At 37.2% G+C, this 25,185-nt stretch overlaps 1 protein-coding gene across 5 annotated transcripts in view; it reads right to left on the bottom strand.

Moving 5' to 3' along the window:
- Positions 1 to 25,185, bottom strand: part of LOC306842958 (rho GTPase-activating protein 42-like) — a 111,663-nt gene that overhangs the window by 29,689 nt on the left and 56,789 nt on the right. For all 5 annotated transcript variants that reach the window (XM_079374186.1, XM_079374187.1, XM_079374188.1 and 2 more), the window contains one exon: positions 17,486 to 17,557. In XM_079374186.1, the coding sequence (XP_079230312.1) occupies positions 17,486 to 17,557 (72 nt within the window). The remainder of the gene's footprint in view (positions 1 to 17,485; positions 17,558 to 25,185) is intronic.

The raw sequence follows: 25,185 nt of genomic DNA, 5'->3' as shown, positions 1-25,185 counted from the left end.
ATGCAAGGCCTAGCTGGTTAATGCATGAGCTCCATATATGTGATCCCAATAATGTTCAAGCACCTCAATACGATTTCTATCAAAAAATAATTCCAAATATGGAAGTATATTTCCTGAAGAAAAGATATACAGAGAAACGTGCATACTGAGCACAGTATGCATACTGCGAAAAACAGCTATAGTTTATAGACAGTCATGCAGTGAAAGGAAACGGCCAGTGAAACTTGAGCTTGTGTGTGTATTTCATTCTCATGGCCCCTCTATTAACCCTTGACTCCATATAACGGCTACTGATATAACGTAGCTAAACAGTGCGCTTGAACAATCTCACCACCTCAGTGACAAAATAATAATAGTCCTGCATCCACCGCGTTTCCAAATTCCTGACAACAATCAATAAATAATTTCAAGATTGTGTCTTTAGACGCTTCCTCTACTATGTCCAGAAAAAAAAAGAAGAGAAAATCGTTCCTGAGGAAACCGTAGTGTCTATATCTGACTCCTATGGGATATGAGTCATATAATAAAACAGAGAAATAAATGAATAAATACATTAGATAGTGTCTTGACAGCGAATACATTTCCCCTCGGGTTTGTTTGCTTTATACGAGAGGATGACAGAGGAATACAATATACTGGATCTTTAGCTTGATGACATTTTTTTGTGAGATGAATACGGCAAACACTTGACTGAAGGAAAAAAGGAGAATTAGCAAGCTTGAAATGTATTGGGATTGCCCCATTACTGTCTTAAATCAATGGGATAATTCACTATAACCACTCACACTAGAAGTTAAAAAGCTTCAAAACAACCCAAAAAAATAAGCCAGAGGCTTAATCATAACCAGGCCCACACAAAATCTCTACAGAATTCATTCGTGTTTGTTTATTCCGACAATAATGGAAAATTTGATAAGAATTTATGCCATAAAAAAGACTGTAATACTAAAAAGGTCTACAAATAACTTCAGAGCTTGTTTATAAGTAGGTCCATGCAGTATCTGCATTCAGAATCTAGAGGAAAAAGTGGAAGTCTGCAAAAGTGATTTAAATAGAGTGAAATGTGTTACAGAGATACAGAGTACACTGCAAAAACTGGTAACCTGCAATTGTTACGTTAAATATATATTTCTGCCTGATTTAACCCATATAAAGTTTTAGTTTTGTTTGTATAAATTAATGTATTTAGGTTGATGTACTGTAGCTATATTACATAATATTTTGACTTCAAAGGAAATCAAAGGACTTCAAAGGTGTCAAAGGAAACTATAAATACATCATCTTACAAATTGACAATTAGATGTATTTTAAGCATTTTAATGATGTGCAGTCACATGAGATGAAAAATCATAACAGCGACCTGAAAAAAAAGTTTATTTTTACCAGCAGTAGGTCATGGGGCAGCCATGTTGGAATCACATGACAATTTCTACTAATAATTCCATAAATGCAACAACAGTAATAGAAAAAAAACAAAAAAAACAAAATGACAGACAGATAGATATATGAGAGATAGATAGACAGAGAGACAGACAGATGCATAGATGGATAGACAGACAGACAGATAGATATATGATAGCTATGATAGATTGATAGATAGATGGATAGACTGTCTTTGATCCACCAGAAACTCCAGTGTATGAAAGGGGAAATAAATTCTGCAAACAAGCAGTCTCTATTGAAGCAAAGAAACAAAGCACACTGACCCGTAGACCCCAAGCTACCCCAGTGAGGACAAATGGCAGGACCTCCAGGGCCATCCACAAACACACAACAGCCACCACACCAACAAATGCCTCAGTAGTCCAAAACACAGCCACTCCATTCACAAATACTGCACTATGAAGTTATGAAGACAAACTGGCAACAGACCGGCTCCAAACCAGCAGGAAAAAACAGTTGGAACAGAGTCAAAAAAATTTACATTTTACTGTTTTGTGTAGTAGAGGACAAAATAAACAACAAGGGAACTAAAGAAAAGAAAAAACTGCATGCTTTAATACCAACATGTCAATCTTAAGTCCAAAACAACTGAGATGAATAATAGCATTTTTAATGTAACAACAAAACAATATCTATATATCTATATTTTTTATCTATATGTCAGTTGAGGTTAAAAATGTTTCTATGACATTAGAACCACAACACCAAACGCTGCTATTTTCGGCCTCAAACATATTTAAATTAAGTGTGCTTTCACACTTGGTTCAATTGCTTGGTCTGAACAAGAGTTTGGTTGCTCAAAGTGGCAGATGTTTACTCCTATGGCTAGGTAAGAACAATTCAGGAGAAGGCGGCAAAATGCATAGCGTTGCTCGCCTTACTTTAATACTCTGGTTTTGAACCTTTGTTTTTGCTTGCAAAATGTCAACACAAAACGGCACATTTCAAACACATGCCATACATAACTATAACTGTTCTAAAGGACGTTGCAGCTTCATTCATATCAGTAGCAAACTCAGTTCGTAGGTCCACAACCAAGTTCGGAATATAGAGTTTATCATCCAAACGAACCAAACTCTGGTGTCAATGAACACGGGTGTGCACCAAAAGTGATAGCATTAAAACATTCCAGACAACATAGGGGATAAACAGAACTTTGCAAATTCATATTTAATATCTCTGGAAATGAGGTGCTTCTACAGGAACAGAATCAATGCAGGGGTACCCCATAAGGCGCTGAGATGTGCTACCCAGTGTGATCCTCTTCTGTTGTTCCAGCCGGGTCTCTGTTGACCATCGGGGCTTTGTTTCAGACTTTCAACAATTTACTGCCGTCCTCTACTGGGATGACCTCACGTGACCTCTGCTCACAGGGGCAGTGTGAACTGCAGCCAGGTTAAAGACCGCTGTGCAACGGATGGGGCTCTGCATGACAGACAGACTTCAGACCCCCCACAGTGTGACAAAAAAGCCAGGCAGACAAACATATGTGCATGAGCGCACACACACATACTCACAGAAAATCCTGGATCCTGTGGAGCCACCTGGCCAGACGAGCTGATGGCACCGATTTTGAACGATCACTGCCTCAGATGCTGACAGCTCCAAGGTGAAACAAACCAACACCCCCAGGGGTGCACTGCACAAACAGCCCAGGCTCTTATTCTTTATTCTTTTTCTCTTCTGTTTTTAGAAGACATTAGCCAATATTCATATTTCCGAGCTGGGTGCCAAATCTAAACAACTGTGATGGAATGTCCTGCCATTGTTTATTACACTCTGATATGAGTTCATCGAATAAATATGATAGGATCAACTTACTAAGTACCAGAAGAGGAGAGAAGAGAGAGAAAGGACTGAGACAAGATGACAGGAAAGAACAATATGAGTGAAGGAGACAAGAATACAAGATGAGACAAAAAAATTGAGAAAATAGAGTAGAGAAAATTAGATGAGAAAAGTGATGAGATGAGATGAGTTGAAAAAAATAAAGATACAATAAAAGAGGAGAGGAGAGGAGAAATGACAAGATATGACCAGATGAGAGAAGAAAACAGACAAATTGAGGCACGACAAGTGGAGAGGAGAAGAGGGGAGACAAGAAAATAGATGTGGCAAGATAAAATAAGAAAAAGGAAAAGAAGAAACAAACTGAGATGAGAAGAGACAAGAAGAAGAACAGAGGAGATGGGATGAGATGAGACAAAAACAGAGAAGATGATTTGATACAAAATGAGAGGATAAGAGAATAGAAACTGAGATGAGACGAGAAGTGAAAACAACACAAGACAAGGAGCAGAGAGAAGATGAGAGAAGACGAGAGAAGAGACAAGAACAGAGGAGAGGAGACAAACTAAGATGAGATGAGAAAAGAGAAAAGAAAGAAGAGATGAGCCAAACACAAGAAAATAGTAGTGGACACAACACAAGATGAGAGAAGACAAGAGAAAAGACCTGAAATTGTAGAAGAGAAGAGAGGTAAGATTAGACAATGTGAAAGAACTCTTTAAAAATAAAGGCTCCAAAAGGGGGTTTTCACAGTGATGCCATAGAAGAACCAGTTTTGGTTCCCAAAAGAGCCTTTCAGTGAACAGTTCTTATAAGAACAATTTTTTCTTATGGTGTGAAGAACATCTTAATAATCTAAAGAACCCTTTTCTGCTGTAAAGAACCTTTTGTGGAATGAAAAGGTTCCATGGTTGGTAAAGGTTCTTTGAGGAACTTTTGATGCCAATGAAGAACCTTTACTTTTAAGATTCAAGAGGAGAGGACAACATGACACGAATGAAAGAGAAAATATGTAGAGATTAAATCATAGATGAAGAGAAGAGAAGAATGAGGATGGAGGTAGATGTTGGTGTCTTAGTCCTGTGCTGCTCTCTAGAGAGCTGAGGATCATAATGAGCCGTGACATCCTCAACATCTTCACACAGCACTTCAATTAAACTCATTAAGGTCTAATCAGTTCTTTGTTACCTGATAAGAGCAGGTGGGATAGTACATGTGCCTGAGCAGTCAGTGGAAAACATCTGAAGCTCAACTGGTGCAGTGCAGTGCTCTTGAAAAAACAGCTCTTTTTTTGGCAAATTGTCACACGGTTAATTGAACACAGAGTCCGGCGATAATAATTAAGAAGCAGCACTTCGACTTGAGCTAGTTTGATGGCACTCAAAACATGTCATCACCTTTCTAGCAGGCTACAACCAAGAAAAACACAAAAACAAACTTGCATAACGGATGCAGCATAATTAATTAACATAGTATAGAACAGTTCAACAAAGAAATAAAATAGCCATTTAAAATATTCTAAACACACATCATCACTTTGTGTAACAGGAGTATTTGGAATCGTGTGGATTGTATATGTTGACAAAAACTTTTTTTTACCATTTAGACTCTTTTATATCAGCAGATGATATACATAGATTCTTGCCTGTATAATTTTAATGAAATAAGGCAACCAAAACCATATTTCAAATAAATCAAATCCATATTCAAATTCAGGGTTTCAACATATTTAAGTGCAATTTTAATATTGGTCACACTTTAAGGTCCAATTCTTGCTATTAATAAACCATTAACTATGACTTTTGCCTCAATAAACTCCTAATGTGCTGCTCCTTATAGTTAGTAATGTAGTTGTTAAGTTTAGGTATTGGGTAGGATTGGGGAAGTAGAATATGGTCATGGAGAATGTGTGCTTTGTGAGTAACTAAACAGCCAAGTTGTTTATAATAGACATGCTAATAAGCAACTAGTTAATTGTGTGAATTGGTCCCTATGCTAAAGTGTTGCATTAATATTTGATCAAAACTCAAGTTATGGTGCAGAACTGCTATTAATATGCCATTTGGAAACACTAACACTGATGGTTTTATATTAATCATGCAAACATCTGGCACAATGAATGGTGTTACTTTGGGATGGTGCTTCCTGTTTGGGGAACAATGTCACACGGGGGGGTTCAGAACTTCAGGACAAGCTTATAACTTGGTTGAAAACAATCAGTTTGTAATTCCATTTGGTTTAGCTGTTAGCTTGGTTCAGTTAGCCTTCTGGCAGATGATGGCAAGTACATCATTATAGGCCCTTTCGCACTGCAGGAACCTTTTCATAGTACCCAAAATAATTGTGGAACTACCCACTTTTTGGCGTGTTCGCACCGCGGGAACTAGGAACAGTTTTAGTTTCAGGAACTCCGTTTGGAGGAACTAAATTAGCTCCTACTTCAGAGTAGGGTCTAAAACAGTTCCATAGGAACTATCGTGACGTACGCTGATTGGCTAAACGCGTACGAAAACGCCCTAAACCGCCATGATTTAAAACGCTGTGTAAACACATACTGTGTAAACATTCCATGTCCGTTATTGTGAAACCCGCGAGACACAACAAAAACACAGCTCTGATCACAGCGTCCTCCATCCTCCTGTTGGTAACGTCGTTGTTCTTTGTTTTCGTTGTTGAACTGCGCGCAAAAATTACATTGCTGTCGACTGTCTTACGTCACTTCCTAGTACCCACTGTCGGTGCGAATGCAACCCTTTAAATGGTACTGGGAAATAGTTCTCGCAAAATCGTCCCAGTACTTTAGTACTGTACTTTTAAGTTCTGGAACTAAAGAGGTGCGAAAGGGGCTTATGTGAACAAAAAGCCTTTCTCTCCATTGATGGCTAGCTGTGTATTTAGCTGGAAACGCATGACAAAAGACACCCCTCATAACCCTCAGGTTTCGCCAGTCTCCAGTTTTTCAGAGGGCTCTTAAAAGCCTAAAATTGCAATAGCTAAACAATTGACACTGAAATCAATGGGAATGCTAATGGCTTGCTTTCTCAATATATTATAGACCTTGCTGTGTGCTTCTGTGTGCACTTAAAAAAGAGCAATATCTGTGATCATAAGGAAGCTGCACGGTACCTTATTATGAAAATTATCATGACTTGTTCAAAGACCTTTAGCACAACAGTAACTAAGCTGCCATTTTTAATATTATTATGCAAACAACAGAACTCTGTAATCACAGAACTGAATACTAACAAACCAAAGCACATTTCACTTCTTGTTTTACAAAAGCATCGCAGAGACAAGAGAACTCTTCTTCCCTCAACGTTTGATCAACCTTAGACATAAAAGCTATTATTTCCTGCCAAGCACATAAGGGTAAAGGTCAACTTCCCACCTCTTATTTTGAAACCATTTCTGGAGGCAAGAAGCTCCTCTCACAGCTCTTATTCTGATTAAGGTTTGCAGTAATCTTTGAATCGGTCCACCTCCCGTAGAGAAGAGTTATTCAAAAACACACTGTACTGCACTTTGCACCAGACAGGAAGTGCCCTAGATTAGACAGGCCTCCAGTGGCGCTGCCCAGATGACCTGTATGCAGACCGTTCATCATGAATTTTAAAACCAGTGAAAGGCCTGACAGCAACACTTCAGATACAACAGGCATCTCTGTATTTCTGTCCAGCCAGATATCATTAGCTGAGTTCCAAAGTTGCCTACCTAGACAACATTGTAAGGCATCATAGACCTGTTCCAAAAAGTAGACAGCATGTATCCTTCACGGATTATGCAATCCCAGAATATCCTGTGATAAGGTCAGTGAGTCTTGATTGTAATTCTATTTTAGAATTGTTGAAGACATCCATGCAATCCAGGCAGACGGGAAATACGTGAATCTGCCTACATTTCAGTTTCCAGGTGAAGTAAAGTTTCTTTTGCACACAAATTATGATTACAAGGACATGATTATTGATTAATAATTTGTCTCATACATGGTGTTTTTGTCCCCAAATTCAGAAGCATGTATCGCAAATTAATATTCAATGCTAAACGAAATGACACACAGTAAAATTGTTTAGAAAGAATCATTTAAAAAAAGAAAAAAGAAGAATTGGGGAATCGATAAATTATGAATAGCCATTGTGTAATCTGCCAATTTGTAATCATGTACAGTAATCCATAAAAACGAACTGTAATCTGATTATAAACATTATCAAATATATTATAATCTAATTACAAGTACTACATTTTTAATTCATATTACAAGTATAAAGTTACTACCCAGCACCGGTTATGGCATCAAAACGCTTTTACCATAGTGCATGATTTATAATTGAATACATTTTAATACCCATATCAATAAAAAGCTACTTTCATCAAAAAGGTTGATGTTTACTGAAAATTGTGACAAGTGTTGAAAATTAAATTCAGTAATGCTAAACTGTGTATATCCATACATATCCATTTCAACCCAAAATCTTGTTTTTAAAAATTCCAGTACACTTTTGATATTCATTTATTTTGAAAAGTTGGTTACTTTATTTTAAGATGTCCTTGTTACAGTGTAATTATACATTTAAGTTCTGACTACTATTAATTAACTGCATGTACTTACTATATGGTTAGGGTTTGATTTAGGGTTACTTGCATGTAATTATGTGTAATTTATTGTTATTATAATAGTAAGTACATGTAAGATTGGGAAGAAGCACACCTTAAAATAAAGTGTTACCAAAGTTTTACATTGGAAATTATGGATAAAAACTGATCTACTGAACTGTAGATGGTAGACATCTAAAAACACACTGGTTGCTTAAGTATTTAATCAAATAAACAGTTAAAAACAAAAGGACGTGCATCTACAATATCAGTTTCTGAAGTCTGTGAACAAAGTACAGATGGTGTAATTCTTTCTCATGATTACCCAGTTGTTCGCTGTTCACAATGTACTTCTTTCAGTAACTGCATGTTTGCACAATGTTCCGAGTTTCACGGTTACCTTGAATGTCATCAGATATGCGCTGGTCTAGGGAAGTAGGAGTGTGCCGAGATTGACGGCGTGAGTTTTTGTGTAAGCGAGGTCTTGTCTGTGAATTTCTGAGTGGTTAAGGACATAAACAAAGCCTCAGCTCTTTGACCAGAGTTAGCTTGACCTGCCAGCTGGAAATGCAAGGTCTCAGAGATACACACACAACTGAACACTGTACATCCACAATCTCAGTCAGCCACCTTTTTGCACTATGTACCTTGTAAAATAGAATCCTAACTGAAAAGCAACCTCACAAAAAACACACCTACATGCAGCTACTGTACGCATGAAGTGCCACACTGATGCCCTGAAGGTATGAAATCTTGAAGTGTGACTACAACCTCAAAAATTTCTTACGCTTGTTCTTCCAACCAAGGCATGTCATAAACATGACCGTACATGTCGATTCAAAACAAACACTCTGAACACACACATTTCACACATAATCAACACCTCTCGTCCTTCACTTCTTTCAGACTTATGTGAAGTTATGGTGCTGCGTATAACATTATCTAGAGAAACACGTGTTATTGATAAATCCCCTGTGATGTTAGTACTGGCTGCAGATAAAGTTTCAATTGTTGGTGATTTTAATTTCATGTCGATAATGAAAAAAGATGCATTAGGATCAGCATTCATACATTCTGAACTCTATTGGGGTTAGACAACACGTTTCAGGACCTACTCATTGTCGAAATCATACTCTAGATTTAATACTTTCACATGGAATTGATGTTAGTGGTGTTGAAATTCTGCAGCAAAGCGATATCTCAGATCATTATCTAGTCTTGTGTAAACTCCATATAGCTAAAACTGTAAATTCTACTCCTTGTTACAAGTATGGTAAAACCATCATTTGTAAGTAATCTTCCTGATTTATCTCAATTACTCAGCATATCCAACAGCGCAGAAAAACTTGATGATGTAACAGAAACTATGGACTCTCTCTTTTCTAGCACTTTAGATACAGTTGCTCCTTCACGCTTTATCTTAGGAAGATCAAAGAAAACAGTCTGACTCCGTGGTACAATGAGCACACTCGCACCCTAAAGAGAGCAGCCTGGAAAATGGAGCGCAGCTGGAGGAAAACAAAACTAGAGGTATTTCGTATAGCTTGGCGGGAAAGCACCCTATCCTACAGAAAAGCATTAAAAACTGCTAGATCTGATTACTTTTGGTCTTTTCTAGAAGAAAACAAACATAACCCCCAGTATTTATTCAATACAGTAACTAAATTAATGAAAAATAAAGCATCAACAGGTGTTGGAATTTCCCAAGAGCACAGCAAGAGACTTTATGAACTACTTTACTTCCAAGATTGATACTATCAGAGATAAAATTGTAACCATGCAGCCGTCAGCTACAGTATCGCATCAGATAGTGCACTATAGATCCCTTGAGGAACAATTCCACTCATTCTCTACTATAGGAGAGGAATTGTATAAACTTGTTAAATCATCTAAACCAACATCATGTATGTTAGACGCTATTCCATCTAAACTACTAAAAGAGCTGCTTCCAGAAGTCATAGATCCTCTTTTGGCTATAATTAATTCATCATTGTCATTAGGATATGTCCCCAAAACCTTCAAATTGGCTGTTATTAAGCCTCTCATTAAAAAAAACACAACTTGACCCCAAAGATCTAGTTAATTACAGACCGATCTCAAATCTCCCTTTTCTGTCAAAGATACTAGAAAAGGTAGTATTGACGGCTGCTCTGTACATTCTTCTTCATCAGTTAGGAACCTAGGTGTGCTGTTTGATAGCAATCTTTCATTTGAAAGTTTCTAGCATCTGTAAAACTGTTTTTTTTTCATCTCAAAAATATATCTAAATTGCGACCTATGCTCTCAACGTCAAATGCAGAAATGCTAATTCATGCGTTTATGACCTCAAGGTTAGACTATTGTAATGCTTTACTGGGTGGTGGTTCCACACGCTTGATCAACAAACTACAGTTGGTCCAAAATGCAGCAGCTAGAGTCGTTACTAGAGCCAGGAAGTATGACCATATTAGCCCGGTTCTGTCAACACTGCACTGGCTCCCTATCAAACATCGTATAGATTTTAAAATCTTGTAAATTACTTATAAAGGCTTAGCTTCTCAGCACTTGAGCGAGCTCTTATCACATTATAGTCCTCCACGTCTCCTGCGTTCTCAAGAATCTGGCCATTTGATAATACCTAGAATATCAAAATCGACTGCGGGCGGCAGATCCTTTTCCTATTTAGCACCCAAACTCTGGAACAATCTACTTAACACTGTTCGGGAGGCAGACACACTCTGTCAGTTTAAATCTAGATTAAAGACACATTTCTTTAACCTGGCTTACACATAACACACTATAACACTTCTATTATTCAAATCAGTTAATGCATTGTTAGGCTGCATTAATTAGATCAACCAGAACCAGGAACACTCCTCATAACATCGTAAGAATGGCATCTATGCAAATATTTGTCTGTTTCTTTCTTATTCTGTTTCTCAGTCTGTGTCCAGATCAGATGGTAGATCGGCGCAGGGACATGCTGTCTGCGGCTTTGATCATTGGCGGAGGCCGGATACCTGGATGAGCCCCGGGGACATATCCCCAGTGAAGACCTCGACTAAAAATACAATAAAACTAAAAATAAACCAAAATAACTAAAACTATTATAAAATGCCTAACTACATAATACTATTATTGTTAGAAATTGCAACAATATAAAAATAGAAATACAGGTCCTTTTCAAAAAATTAGCATATTGTGATGAAGTTAATTATTTTCTGTAATGTACTGATAAACATTAGACTTTCATATATTTTAGATTCATTACAACACAACTGAAGTAGTTCAAGCCTTTTATTGTTTTAATATTGATGATTTTGGCATACAGCTCATGAAAACCCAAAATCTCAAAAAATTAGCATATCATGAAAAGGTTCTCTAAACGAGCTATTAACCTAATCATCTGAATCAACTAATTAACTCTAAACACCTGCAAAAGATTCCTGAGGCTTTTAAAAACTCCCAGCCTGGTTCATTACTCAAAACCGCAATCATGGGTAAGACTGCCGACCTGACTGCTGTCCAGAAGGCCATCATTGACACCCTCAAGCAAGAGGGTAAGACACAGAAAGACATTTCTGAACGAATAGGCTGTTCCCAGAGTGCTGTATCAAGGTACCTCAGTGGGAAGTCTGTGGGAAGGAAAAAGTGTGGCAGAAAACGCAGCACAACGAGAAGAGGTGACCGGACCCTGAGGAAGATTGTGGAGAAGGACCGATTCCAGACCTTGGGGGACCTGCGGAAGCAGTGGACTGAGTCTGGAGTAGAAACATCCAGAGCCACCGTGTACAGGCGTGTGCAGGAAATGGGCTACAGGTGCCGCATTCCCCAGGTCAAGCCACTTTTGAACCAGAAACAGCGGCAGAAGCGCCTGACCTGGGCTACAGAGAAGCAGCACTGGACTGTTGCTCAGTGGTCCAAAGTACTTTTTTCGGATGAAAGCAAATTTTGCATGTCATTCGGAAATCAAGGTGCCAGAGTCTGGAGGAAGACTGGGGAGAGGGAAATGCCAAAATGCCTGAAGTCCAGTGTCAAGTACCCACAGTCAGTGATGCTGGTGTTGGTCCACTGTGTTTTATCAAGGGCAGGGTCAATGCAGCTAGCTATCAGGAGATTTTGGAGCACTTCATGCTTCCATCTGCTGAAAAGCTTTATGGAGATGAAGATTTCATTTTTCAGCACGACCTGGCACCTGCTCACAGTGCCAAAACCACTGGTAAATGGTTTACTGACCATGGTATTACTGTGCTCAATTGGCCTGCCAACTCTCCTGACCTGAACCCCATAGAGAATCTGTGGGATATTGTGAAGAGAAAGTTGAGAGACGCAAGACCCAACACTCTGGATGAGCTTAAGGCCGCTATCGAAGCATCCTGGGCCTCCATAACACCTCAGCAGTGCCACAGGCTGATTGCCTCCATGCCACGCCGCATTGAAGCAGTCATTTCTGCAAAAGGATTCCCGACCAAGTATTGAGTGCATAACTGAACATAATTATTTGAAGGTTGACTTTTGTTTTGTATTAAAAACGCTTTTCTTTTATTGGTCGGATGAAATATGCAAATTTTTTGAGATAGGAATTTTGAGCTGTATGCCAAAATCATCAATATTAAAACAATAAAAGGCTTGAACTACTTCAGTTGTGTTGTAATGAATCTAAAATATATGAAAGTCTAATGTTTATCAGTACATTACAGAAAATAATGAACTTTATCACAATATGCTAATTTTTTGAAAAGGACCTGTATAATACATTTATACATTTAAAATTTTAATTAAAACAATAAGTAAACAATAAATAAACAATAATATCCTGGCCAGAGGAGAACTGGCTCCCCGACTGAGCCTGATTTCTCCCAAGGTTTTTCCTCCATTCTGTCACAGAGGGACTTTTAGTTCCTTGCCGCTGTCTCCTCTGGCTTGCTCAGTTGGGGACACTTAATTTCTAGCGATTATCGTCAATTTGATTTCACAGATACTATTTAAACTAAACTGAGCTAGACAATGACATCTCTGAATTCAATAATGAAATGCCTTTAACTGAAAATTGAGTGTTTAATCTTATGATTATATATTATTAACACTCTATCCTCCAATTTGATACTGTGATAAGTGCTTTGACACAATCTGTATATTGTTAAAAGCGCTACATAAATAAAGGTGACTTGACTACTTTTACGTGCTGTGAATCAAAAGAAGTCTCCGTCGTAACTTATCTAACTATATATAGGAACTTTTTAGTAGACGCATCCCATTTGTGGTCTTCTGTCTGCCAATCTGTCTGCCTAACCACTTAGTCAATCTCATAACGGCATGTTTCATTAGCAAAGTTCCGGTCGGGGCAGATGTTCATTCACCCCCTGCATTCTGCCATCTGCTCTAGCCACCGTCAGTCCAGAGGTGGCTTCACACGTGCCTCGTATCTCCAGCCGTCACTGTGACAGAAAACCACGGGCCCACATCCATCATTACTCCATATTTCTCTGTAGGCCATGATGAGCTAACTGCTGCTGGGCAAACGAGTGCTTTTTAAAGTTTGTGAGGTGATTTTTAAAGCACATTTTGTGTGAGATATTAAATTCTATCGAATACAAAAATTGAATTTTTCCATATCAAGCTAAATTAAATCCATTTTAATACTTGTGGTATAATTATTCCTTTGGGAACTTAACAGGGTTGACAGTTTTGTTTTACATATTTGACAAATTGTTTTGTGCGTGAGGTCATGAAACTAAAAGGAGCTTTTAGAATGAGAATTTAAATGTGATGTTTGAGGGTTAAAGGAAGGTAACAGGGTTGACAGTTTTATGTTTTATCTATTTGATTTTACAAGTTTGGTGCGTGAGGTCATGAAACTAACAGGTGCTTTTAGAATGAGAATTTAAATGTGATGCTTTGAGGGTTAAAGGAAGGTAACAGGGTTGATAGTTTTATGTTTTACATATTTGACTTTAATGTGTGAGGTCATGAAAGTTAAAGGTGTTTCTATAGAGAATTGAAATGTGATGTACTACACAAGCGTATGGTAACAGGGTTGACAAATAATCTGTGAACACAACTTCACATATTTTTCCAAGTGAAAAAAATACATTATATATATAGAGAGAACAAGATGAGAGAGATCTAGTTGCATTTAGCTCTAATCTGCTAAAAATCTGCTTAATCTACAAGTCATGAAGATATTAAATTATTATAAACATCGACAGGATTTTCTGTAAAGCTACTTTTAAACAATGCACACTGTGAAAATAATCAAAGTAATAAAAACATGAAATGTTAATATTTACCAAATAAAGAAAGTAAGCACAGTAAAAGGGCGAAGAAAAATGAAAATAACACAAAAAGTGTATAATAAAGTTAAAGATTTTTTCTAGAAAATGCCACAAAACACATTAGTCAGCATTAACACACAGTACAAGTTGGCACTAGCTAGTCATTGTTTAAGTTATGTATAGGAGATGTTTTGTAGAATGATCCAGCTGGTTTCTATGGCCAAATTGGCAAGTAACATTTTTCATTATCAATAAACTACACAAACCTATGTTCATGGCCAAGGTAAGAAATGCTTACTGTAGTTTTTAGTTCAGTGAACTAGATAATACTGTTGGTAATAAATGTATCGACATATGTTAGGTTTGTGGTCCAGTTTGAGGGCACAGCTATTTATTTATTTATCCGTTTTGGAGCTGATATGCTGATTTGATGACCTGTTGGGGCCAGTTTAATGAGACGTGGCTCACAGGGAATTACACACGCCAGTCTTAATACCATTAGCTGAGATCATTAACTTCTGTTCTGGGGTAGATTTGTGCCAGTGACATTTGCAGAGGAAGGGAAAAGTGAATAAGACAAATGTGAAAAACAAATCTAAATACCAATAAGTTGAGTATTTGTTTTAAAACAGCATAACAAAGATACATTCATTGTAACTGAATTTGGAGAAGGGCGAACAGTACAATTCTACAAAACCTGTCCTCATGTTCCTATAAAGCTGCACAGCTTGTGATTCTGAGCTCTGACGACCCGTACGTAATTGCTCTCCCATAGTAAAAACCTTGTGCCTGTGACGTGCCGAGGTGTTTGGCCAAAAGGAAATAAATTGTTCAGGCTTTGGGCTTGAGCGGCCCTTTTATCGGCCACTGACCTCACTCTGTTAACCAGCTGGGGATGCAGCGAGGCTGTAATTCCCTAATAAGGACGTCTATACCTCCTAACCACCCTCTGAACACTAAATTTGAGCAAGAAGCAGGTCTGGCAGCCGGCCGATCCTCCACATTCCCATAATCCTTTAGTAAGGCTCCTGACTCCACAGCTAGTGTTCAATCCATTCTCCACATTTAGAATATGTTTATAGTAGAGGAGAAAGGTAGAAGCTATTAAAAGCAAGTGGTTGAAAAGGAGAAAAAAGAGTGAAAGAAGAGACTTGGGTGATGACTGTGAAAAGTGCATTTCCTGCAGAGAGAGATTGTGGTGAATGTTGTATAGTTTACAAAAACAGAGTGAGATATACAACAGTACAATAAAAAAGCCATATATAAAATCATGGATATAAGTATATATTCAGAAAACAGCTTTGTGTGTGTGTGTGTGTGTGTGTGTGTGTGTGTGTGTGTGAGAGGGAAAGGATTTTATCATTAGCTCTCAAATCTCATTTGCACTACTGCATAATAAAAGTTTTATAATTTACACAGGATATAACTTATTTCACAAATGAAGTCCATTTTATGGAAGAGCATCAATATTCTACTAATTTTTTCTTTTTTTTTCCACAGAAGAAAAGACAATCATATTGGGAGGAAATAATGACAGAATTTATATTTTGGGGGTAAACTACCCTTAAAATACAAGATTTTTTTGTACTGAAAAGTAAGATAAAGCTCCACAACACCACACTGGTTGATCTCAATTTATGAGAATCCGTCTCTGCTTGCATTGTGTCCACCCATCCGCTCAAAAACAGAGAAAAATACTGGTCCTCTGCAAGTGAACCTTCCACAAAGCACAAGCCACACGCACAAACCCTTTTCATGCAAAATAAATCAAAAGTGGCTTTGAGGTAGGAATATAAATCAGAGGGCTTGGTTCATGTACAGATGGGTGAACCTAACACTCGCCCAAAGGAAGACACTCAGCATGTGTGTTTGAGTGTATAGGTATATATTTATTTCGGACTGAGTGTAGTTGTACATATGTGTGATTGAATATGTGTGTGTGATCTTTCAGACCCCAAGGGGCTCAAACTGCTGGACATTTTGATGTTGCTTATTTTAATGAATAATGAGTTTCTACCTTACAGCGATGCAGCCAAATGTGTGTGTGTTTGGAGACGTGTTTGTGTTTAGACTGTTGACTATATTCCACCAAAATCTGCCACGGCGTTGTTTATGATTTAAAACATTCCTTATAAGGTGCTTTCCTTAGCATGGTTTTAATTTATTATTATTAAATGCCTGAAGATAATAATATTTTGTAAATGTTTAGCCGTTACAAGAGTTCCTTCATACCACTAACTGAAGAGCGCCAATTCATTTACCACGTTTGCCATGCTGTGTTGTATCTTTAAAATATCTTTGTGTCTAGGTGCACATCATAGTATTCCTTATATGATTTCATTATTTTACTATGGTACGACCACAGTACTTTGCAGTACCACACAATACCTGCATTAAAACGAAGATGGCTTATTTGTGCTTTATCACACAATATATTATATCTTGCTTAATAACTATTTTAAAGACATTGCATTAATTTTTTTGACTGAACTAAAGCATAAAAACACCACAATCTATTTGCAGATATTTAGGAAACATGCTAAGTTGACATATTTGTTTCTTCAACAAACAATGCTACAAGCAGTTATTTTGCCAGATGCAAAAATTGGAAGTGACCTGATGGCCTACACAATACAGCACATTGAAAGCACTATAAGCCTCAATTTAAAATGTATTTAAGAATTTAAAATGAGAAAAGCTGTTCATATCACTTTTGAGAAGTACAGTGACAATCATGGTATTACCATAGCTATCAATATATACACAACCATAGAAATGAGTAATTGTTACTTCACATAATAACGCAGTACTAGCAAAAAGTCTATGGTAGTACTAAGCTCCTTTCTTTTAGTTGTATGAAGGCAGACTTGTAATAGCTGAACATTCATAAAATCTTCAGGTACTTAATATATGCATCAAATGATGCTAACAGTGAAAACTTTATAAGGAATCATTTAAATCATAAATAGACAGTAGTAAGAGTGTTTTGATGTACACCTACATAGTGAATTGTTGCCGTATTCATATACTATGTATTTACTTGGTATTCTAAGATACTTTAAATAATAAATGGCAGGGCAAACATGCACTTTTAGGTACTTTTTAGGTATTAAGGCACTCTTGTAATGGCTAAATATGCATAAAATATTACTATCTTCAGGTATTTATTATATCCATCAAAACATGCTAACAGCAAAAACCTTATAAGGAATAATTTAAATCATAAATAACCCTGTAACAGATTTTAGCAGAATATATTCCAAACAAGATTTGTCCTGTCTAAACGCAAACACGTTTCCAAACACACACACAAGCATAAATAAGTCAGTAGCATGTTTTAGCCTCGCTGGTAGTAGACCAAATACCAGAGAATTTTTGGTTATTATCTGAAGTGATATAGGATGACTTACCTTGGCTGCTCCGATCTGCTCTTTCCGGAATCTCTCCAAGGGTGTGATCAGAACATCATCGGCATTCTGTATCTGCAAACAGTCAAGCAAAGACGCAAGTTATTTCATGAGAAAGCAGTTTTTATTAAACCACATTGTTGTGGTTGCCTTACATTAACTTCTGTGAAGTTCACAGCTTGAATTAAAGTTAGAAGGCACATGTAACATTAACGCCAAAAGCTGAGAATTTTAACAAGCTTATATTATGAGCAAATTTGTGGTGCGAGTTTACATTTCTGCTTGTGAGAACATTCACACCAACACTTCAGGAGATCAGTAATGATTAGTGTGATAAAACTTCATTAATCAGTATTCATTTAACTAGAACTCCAGAGCACACTGCTGCAGTATGCTCCACGACTATTAAAATGAGGAAAATGAGCAATAATATGAACACTGTCAATTTGAGAAAAAGGCTTTTTGTTTTAAACAGGCCATGAAACACACAGACGTTGTCAGAGCTGAGAGAAATATGGCCCTCAGCAAGCAGAGTAGGAGTTTTACATACACGGATACAGTAGGCATGCATTTAAAATATGAAATATGTCTCTATATCTCTATATCATGAGCTCTAAAAGCCTCTCACATCACACTGACAGAGATAGCAGGAGACAATGTTAGTTAAAGCTTCAGACTGTGTGTTTGTTCGCCTGGCAGATGTATAATAATTACATATAATGCTTAAAGTGGTAGTGGTAGAGGAGAGACCCCCCCCCCCCCCCCCCACATGATTGTAAAGTGCTTTGGGTGTACAGCAATACACAATAAAGCGCTATATAAATGCATCATTCATTCATTAAAGTAACCTTTATAGAAGAATAAACATTTTTTTTAACAGTTTGCACAGGTATCACAAAAGGCATCTATTGTGCATGTGTCATAACCAGAATATGTGTGAAAGCCAGAAGCAGCTTTAACTGTACAGAACCTTAAACTGCATGCATGCATTTTAAGGTTTTTCATGTTGGGCCCAAGTTTAAGTGAGAGCATGGTCCTAATTCTCTAAAGGTAAATGGTGCCTCTGCAAATGGTTGATGAATTAGGTCTATGATTGGCTTCCTGTAGTGCTTTCTGTTGCACAGCTGAATCAGCCATACTTCTGAACATGCTGTTCATTCCTACAGGCATGTCATGGAGGAGGTGGAGAGTGCTGTCCATGATGTTGTCCAGCAGCTTGGACACCATTCTCCTCTCCTCTACAACCTCCAGATGCTTATGTTCCTCTCCAGTGAAAAAGTCTGCTTTCTTGATGAGCTTGTTCATCTCCAGCATTACTCCCAGAGCCCCAGCTCACTACAGTGTAGAACAAGGTAGTCATGTCAACAGACTGAAAGAACATGTGCAGATACATACACCCGAGAAAAACCTGAGATTTCGTTATGATCATGCATTTTGGCTATACAGGGGTGCTCAAATGTCTAATTTCACATAGAACCAGGGCTTAATTTGTGCCGGAACAAGTCGGATCTGGATCCGGCACCTCCGAAACCCGATCCGGCACCTCATTTTGTCAGATCCCCCTTCTCACGCGCCAATGAAAGATGTTTGTGCTGACCTATAATGTGCATAATATGAAAAATCCTCTATAATGATCACGCTTGCGGCACATCTACATTTGAAATAAAGAACCTGAGCACGCAAAAGACGCGACATGTGAACTGCTCTGCTCTCACAAGACATGCACGGATCCATAGCCTATACACATGCGTTTTCTTTCTCAGCTGTTCACATTTACTTAAGAAAAAACCTGGATAAAACTAGCATTTTTGCATAATTTTGTGTGTATTTGGCCACTTAAACTCAACAACAAACTACGAAAAATAACTCAATATGATACTGGCCAAGCGGCTTTGGATGTGATTGTGAGCGCTCAGCCTTGAAACAGCCTCTGGAGCGCGAGTACCGATTGGCTTAAAAAGACGTGCAAATTTTTGTGACGATGCAACAATGACCCGATTAAGCAAGTGACAATTTTGACATCTGTCCTGAAATGCGAGCGCAAGCCTTGGATCAGCGACAGCGTGCAGCAGCTCGTATTGCAGATGTGAAGCCGCTTTGAGAGAGTGAGAGAGAGAAGACGCGCTCCAGCTGAATCACTCATGCTGTTTTCAAATGACTTATTTAATCTGCTAGTTTGTGTGGATTTATTTACCCATACAGAGCTCTAGACTCATTCTTCCCACTGGTCGCACTTTTGCGACTAACTTTCTCAGTTTGTTGCACAAGCACATAATTTGGTCGCAATTATTATAATTTTTTTGCTACGACATTTGATTAATCAAGCATGCTGATGAACTTTTATCATAGTTTATATTATAGTTATATGGTAATGAAAGTGTTCAACATTCAACCCGTTGTTTTTCATCAGTAGCCTATATTATTTGTGATTTAAATTTTGTGATCAGGAATTCCTTTTTTCTGCACTTTCACGTTCAAATTCTCGATCTTGGTGTCACGTTTTACAAGAAAAGATAATAGTCTGTTTTGCTTGTATCTATACACCTTTCACTTTTTAAGACTAAAACAAAGATGGATTCATTGTTATTCTTAATTAAAAAGCACAACAACAATAAAACAGTAGGTTACAATGACAACTAGCTTACATAACATTTATTAACAAAAAGGAATAAGACTAGGCATAGGACACATCACATGCTGTATTATTTACCGACCAATAGCCTAAATTACAGAATGTTTAGCAAACACTGAGGAATCAAATGAATAATAATACAAAAAAGGAAAAAAGGAAAGCCTCTATAGCATAATGCGAGATAAACAGCAAAGATAATAAGCTTTTCAAAACGAAAACAAAAATAAAAACTAATCTGGCTGTCGCTGACAGGACTTGCATGTTTTTTTTGTTTTTTTTTTTCTACAAGAATATCAACGTTGACCTTCTCTGGTTTAAGAAGCGGTCTTTTACTTTAGTTTGAAATCCAAATTCTCCATTGCGCTCAGATTCGCAGGCTCTACACCTGAAGCGCTCGCGCTGAAAGCGCCTCTCTTCAGGTGATCAGTGAAGAATGTGTCTACAAAAGGAGTTCATTCAGAGCCGTGCAAACACATTCATGCATTCGGGGCATTTTGTGCAGATAGCCTATAAGTCGTAATATACCGTTATGTTGCATAAACAGCCTAAAAAAGTATATTCTATATGAGATAAATGATGAGTTAAATCCCATTGATTCAAAAACTTTCAATCAAACCATAAAACATTATTTTTGTATCTGCGAGGCGTCCGTTACACATTTTCCCTTTGTGTTACGAATGTCTGACTTGACTCTTGGTAATGTATTTTGCCCCCGCCCCCAAACATATGATTCAACTATCAGTAAGATTCAAGAATTCCGCTTCAACTATGAAAATCTTTAGTCGGGGACACCCCTAATTATATTATATTATATATTGTTAGTTCCAGTCCTTGATTCTGATTGGTCATCCACTGTTTTTCATCAAATAAACATTGCAAAAGTAGCTATAGAAATAAATATTGTATTTGACTTAGCACAGAATTTATTACACATAAACTTACCGGCTACAATTGCCATGATTTTTTTTTTTTCAGTTGCTGCAATTGAATATGCATTTATAGACCATTTATTGCACCTCAGAGCTGGCCTGAATACATTTACACTGCAATTGCATAAATAATGCAGTGAGATTAATGAGCTTTAAATGGGTATTAAATGGGCAGTTCACCTAAAAATGATGCACAACAGTTTTCCTGTGGTTTTATAGATAATATTTTCATTGGCAAAAGTGTGCAAAAACATACAATACTGTGTCTAAAATAAATTAACTTATTAAAAAAAACGTTTTATGCCAAAATATCACAATTGTATTCATGCTATTCAGGACAAAAACAGCACTCGTTGCTCACGTGACATTGCTTAACTATGCCTTATAATATAAATATGAAACAAAAACCCATACAGGGGCATTTTTGCACCAATATCTTGAATTTTAGGGACATATAACATCACTCTATAGGCTACATCACACAGTGATTTCTTCATGAATCATAAGATTAAAAATAAATTATAATATAGCAATACAGAATGGATGAATAATATAATATAATATATAACAGTGTTTCCAACTGAAGTGGAATATTGTATAGAGGGTTTTATTTTAGTGTTTATCTCTCACTCATAGCAAAATAATGGTTGGAGGGGAGTGGTTAAGCATATTCTGCCCAACTGACATCATCAAAGAAGGAATGCCATTCCAGAGCGGTAGCAAATGTTTTTGATTAAAGATTACTAAGACAAACACAATTTCCTTTCAGTAAATAAACTTGTATGTGCATGGATTAATTGTTCACCTCAAAGTAAACAGAGCCCATGTTAATTTCATGAAGACTTAAAAAAAAACGTAAAAAATATATGTAAAAAAAGGAAACCAGAATATATAAGCTACATCAAATCAGCAAATATATCACGTATTTACAGTCTTTCTAATGCTAAATACTGGTCACACAGATTTCCTTCAAGTATTTTTTGCAGCTCATTGCAACTGCCATTGAGATGAATAGGAATGCTAAGAGATATTTCTCTCTTCAGGTATTATAAAGCTCCTTGCCCAAAACATGCAAACATTCCAGGTCAGGATGCACATCTGCGTATGTGGAGCAGACCTGCCGTGGCGGTGTGACACGACACTCGGTTTGATTAACAGAGTTATTCCACGCCATGAGGGTGTGATAACGCTATAACACAGCACATAATACCTGGTCTAATTTTAGAGAGACCTTTCTCCTCCACCCTCTCTGGAGAGCGTCTCTCTCTACCCATAAATCAAAAAGAATTGTTTTCATCGTCTCTAAAACCCCCTGAAACACACGGTCACCCTCACCCTTGCCTGATAAAGGCACACAAACCTCATCTACATCCGAACGCTCTGTGATAAGCCGCAAACCCCAAACCCTGCACGGCTTCTATCCGTTTCTCATTCCATTCCTTTGTTTTGTTTCAATTTAGGAAGCACTGCTTCATTGGTATTCAAAAACGGCCCCCCTGAGCCTTGAATGGAGAATTTTGAAAGCGTAGCTTTATCAAAGGAATTACTGGTTAGATTAATATTCTGACACGAGAGAAGAACTGCGATGCGAGCATCATCCCTACGGCTAGTGGAGACGATAAACGCTAAATGCGGCTAACTGGAAAGTAACTCAATAAGTACTCCAATTTCCAGCTCATACCTTGATTATTATTTTATGACCAATGAATAAAGCATGTGTATTTGAAACTCTGAACAATCTGTAAGGCACAAACAGGTCCATGTGTGTGTCTTCCCTTAGCTCTGAAAGGGATCAGATCTATATGATTTTAATGCATGAGTTGAATCGACACCTTGGCTGCACTTTATTAGCCGTTTGGAGTGGAACATCCTCACGGCTGATTTCATACCGTCTTAACTTCCCTGCGCTGCAGTGCTCAGACACTTTGACTAATCTGAATCTGAATGACTTGATATCAACAGTGTAGGTTTTCATTGCATTTTTTCCCTCTGTAGTTGTGGAGGCAGTTCTCAGGACACTTGACCTTTGGAATTAATTTCGGGATGAGCTGCCGTAATCATCCTTATCTGGAATGGCCTGTCTTGACGGGGTCTTTGAAGAGAGTCTCACCTGTAGGGATCACATTTCACCAGGGACATCAAAAAGGCTTAAATCCAAAAAGCAATTGCTTTATCATGCTGCAAGTTTATGTAAAACATACATGCATGATTTTACATTTCACTCCTTGGAACTGTTTAATGCCCCAAGAGACGTCATGCCCGAGGCCTAAAATACAACGCTAAAAGATCCGAATGTAGGATGATGTGAAAAGCACAAAGAAAAGTACAAATAAAAAATCTAAAGCATAAGCACAAAGGAAAACAGTGTGTCTGTGAATAAATATAGATACTTTATGGCTTTATGTTATATTATTGTGAGTAGTATGGTTAAAATAAACATATGCTCCATAAAAAAAGGACATAATACTTTTAGATATAAATGCAAATGTGTCTGGAAAAAGATCTAACTAACTCAGTTCCTACTTTTTTCTTGCATATAAACCGAAATACATATAAAAAGCATTCTGAAAATAACCGAAAATTAAATGTATTCAATAATTAACACTCAATTTAAAATTCATAATTTTTTTAATGAATTTTAATGAAACACTAAAGACATCATTCTATTTTTTTTTTTAAAAAACACTGAAAATACATGAAGTTGATAGCAATCAAAACTTTTACTTAATCATATGATAACAGACTCATCAAGTTACTCATAAAAACCTTTCATAAGAGATCAAAGCAAATGCCTGCAAGGAACAAAAGCACCTGGTTCATCCCAGGCACCTGAGAACAGTCGGCAGTGATCTATATATGACTCTAATTGGTGTCAGTGAGGTTGACTGCAAAAATGTCTGCTGAATTCATTTGGATGGTGTTCAACAGATCTTGCAGCACGCATGCCACCGATAAACCTAAAGAGAGAAGGAAATCCATTTCGGATCTGCAGCGTTACCCATAAGGCATTTCACCAGCAAGGTACATCTAATTTCTATGATGAACTCGTATTGATTTTTTATGACAGCATTTTCTCAATTAAGACATCAATTAAGTTGTGCTTATGCTAAGCGCGCTCTTGGCGAGACGCAAATCTCACCGACTCTTTCTGCCTCCTCAGGTGCTGATACAGCCTAGCCTGCTTCCTGAACGAACCCTCACATCCTTCACACTCTGGTTACACGCTCATTTAAGGTAATGCAAGATGCACTCAAACTTCTCATTGGTAGAGGTGTAAGGCGAAGAATGTCCTGTTTTGCCCAAAACAGGCAGATGTTAAAAGAGAGAGCTGTGGCAGGTCGCTTCCCTCTGGTGCAAGGGGAATAAAGCACTTTTCAACATTCTATTCAATTCCTGATGGAGCTTTTACTTATTCTAGGAAATTTGGCAGACTGTATTAGGTAAAACTGTTTAACTAAAAATGTTTGGAATAATTATGATTTGTTTTGTGTTTTTTGTGCTCACCAAGGTTGCATTCATTTAATCAAAAATACAGTAAAAACAGTAATATTGTGAAATATTATTACAATTTTAAAAAGCAGTTTTTTATTTGAATTTTCAGCATCATTCCCCCATCTCTTCAGGTGTCACATGATCCTTCAGAAATCATTCTAATATGCTGATTTTCTGCTCAAGAAAACCTTCTTAATATTATAAATGTTAAAACATTTTTGCCACTTCATATTTTTTGTGGAAACTGTTGATACACAACCATGCAAATAAATAAATAAATCTGTTCTTTTGAACATTATTCACCAAAGAACCCTGAAAAACATTTTATTCACATTTCATTCATGATTTTCACAAAAATTGCACACAGCAATATTGTTTTTCAACATTGTCATACAAGAACCATTATTCAAAATTGAGTACTACTAATAATTAATAATTAAATCAGAATATTAGAATTATTTCTGATGCAACATATGACTGGAGTAATGGCTGCTGAAAAATTCAGCTTTGCATCACAAGAATAAATTACATTTTAAGATATTTTAACAGTTCTTTTAAACTGTAGTAATGTTTCACAATATTACTGTTTTTACTGTATTTTTGATCGAATAAATGCAGCTTGCTGAGCATGAGACTTCTTTCAAAAAGGA

This window comes from Barbus barbus (assembly GCF_936440315.1).
Source record: "Barbus barbus genome assembly, chromosome: 23".
NCBI classification, from domain to species: domain Eukaryota; kingdom Metazoa; phylum Chordata; class Actinopteri; order Cypriniformes; family Cyprinidae; genus Barbus; species Barbus barbus.
The sequence above is the reverse complement of the archived record's forward strand: the minus strand, read 5'-3'. Positions and strand labels throughout refer to the sequence as shown.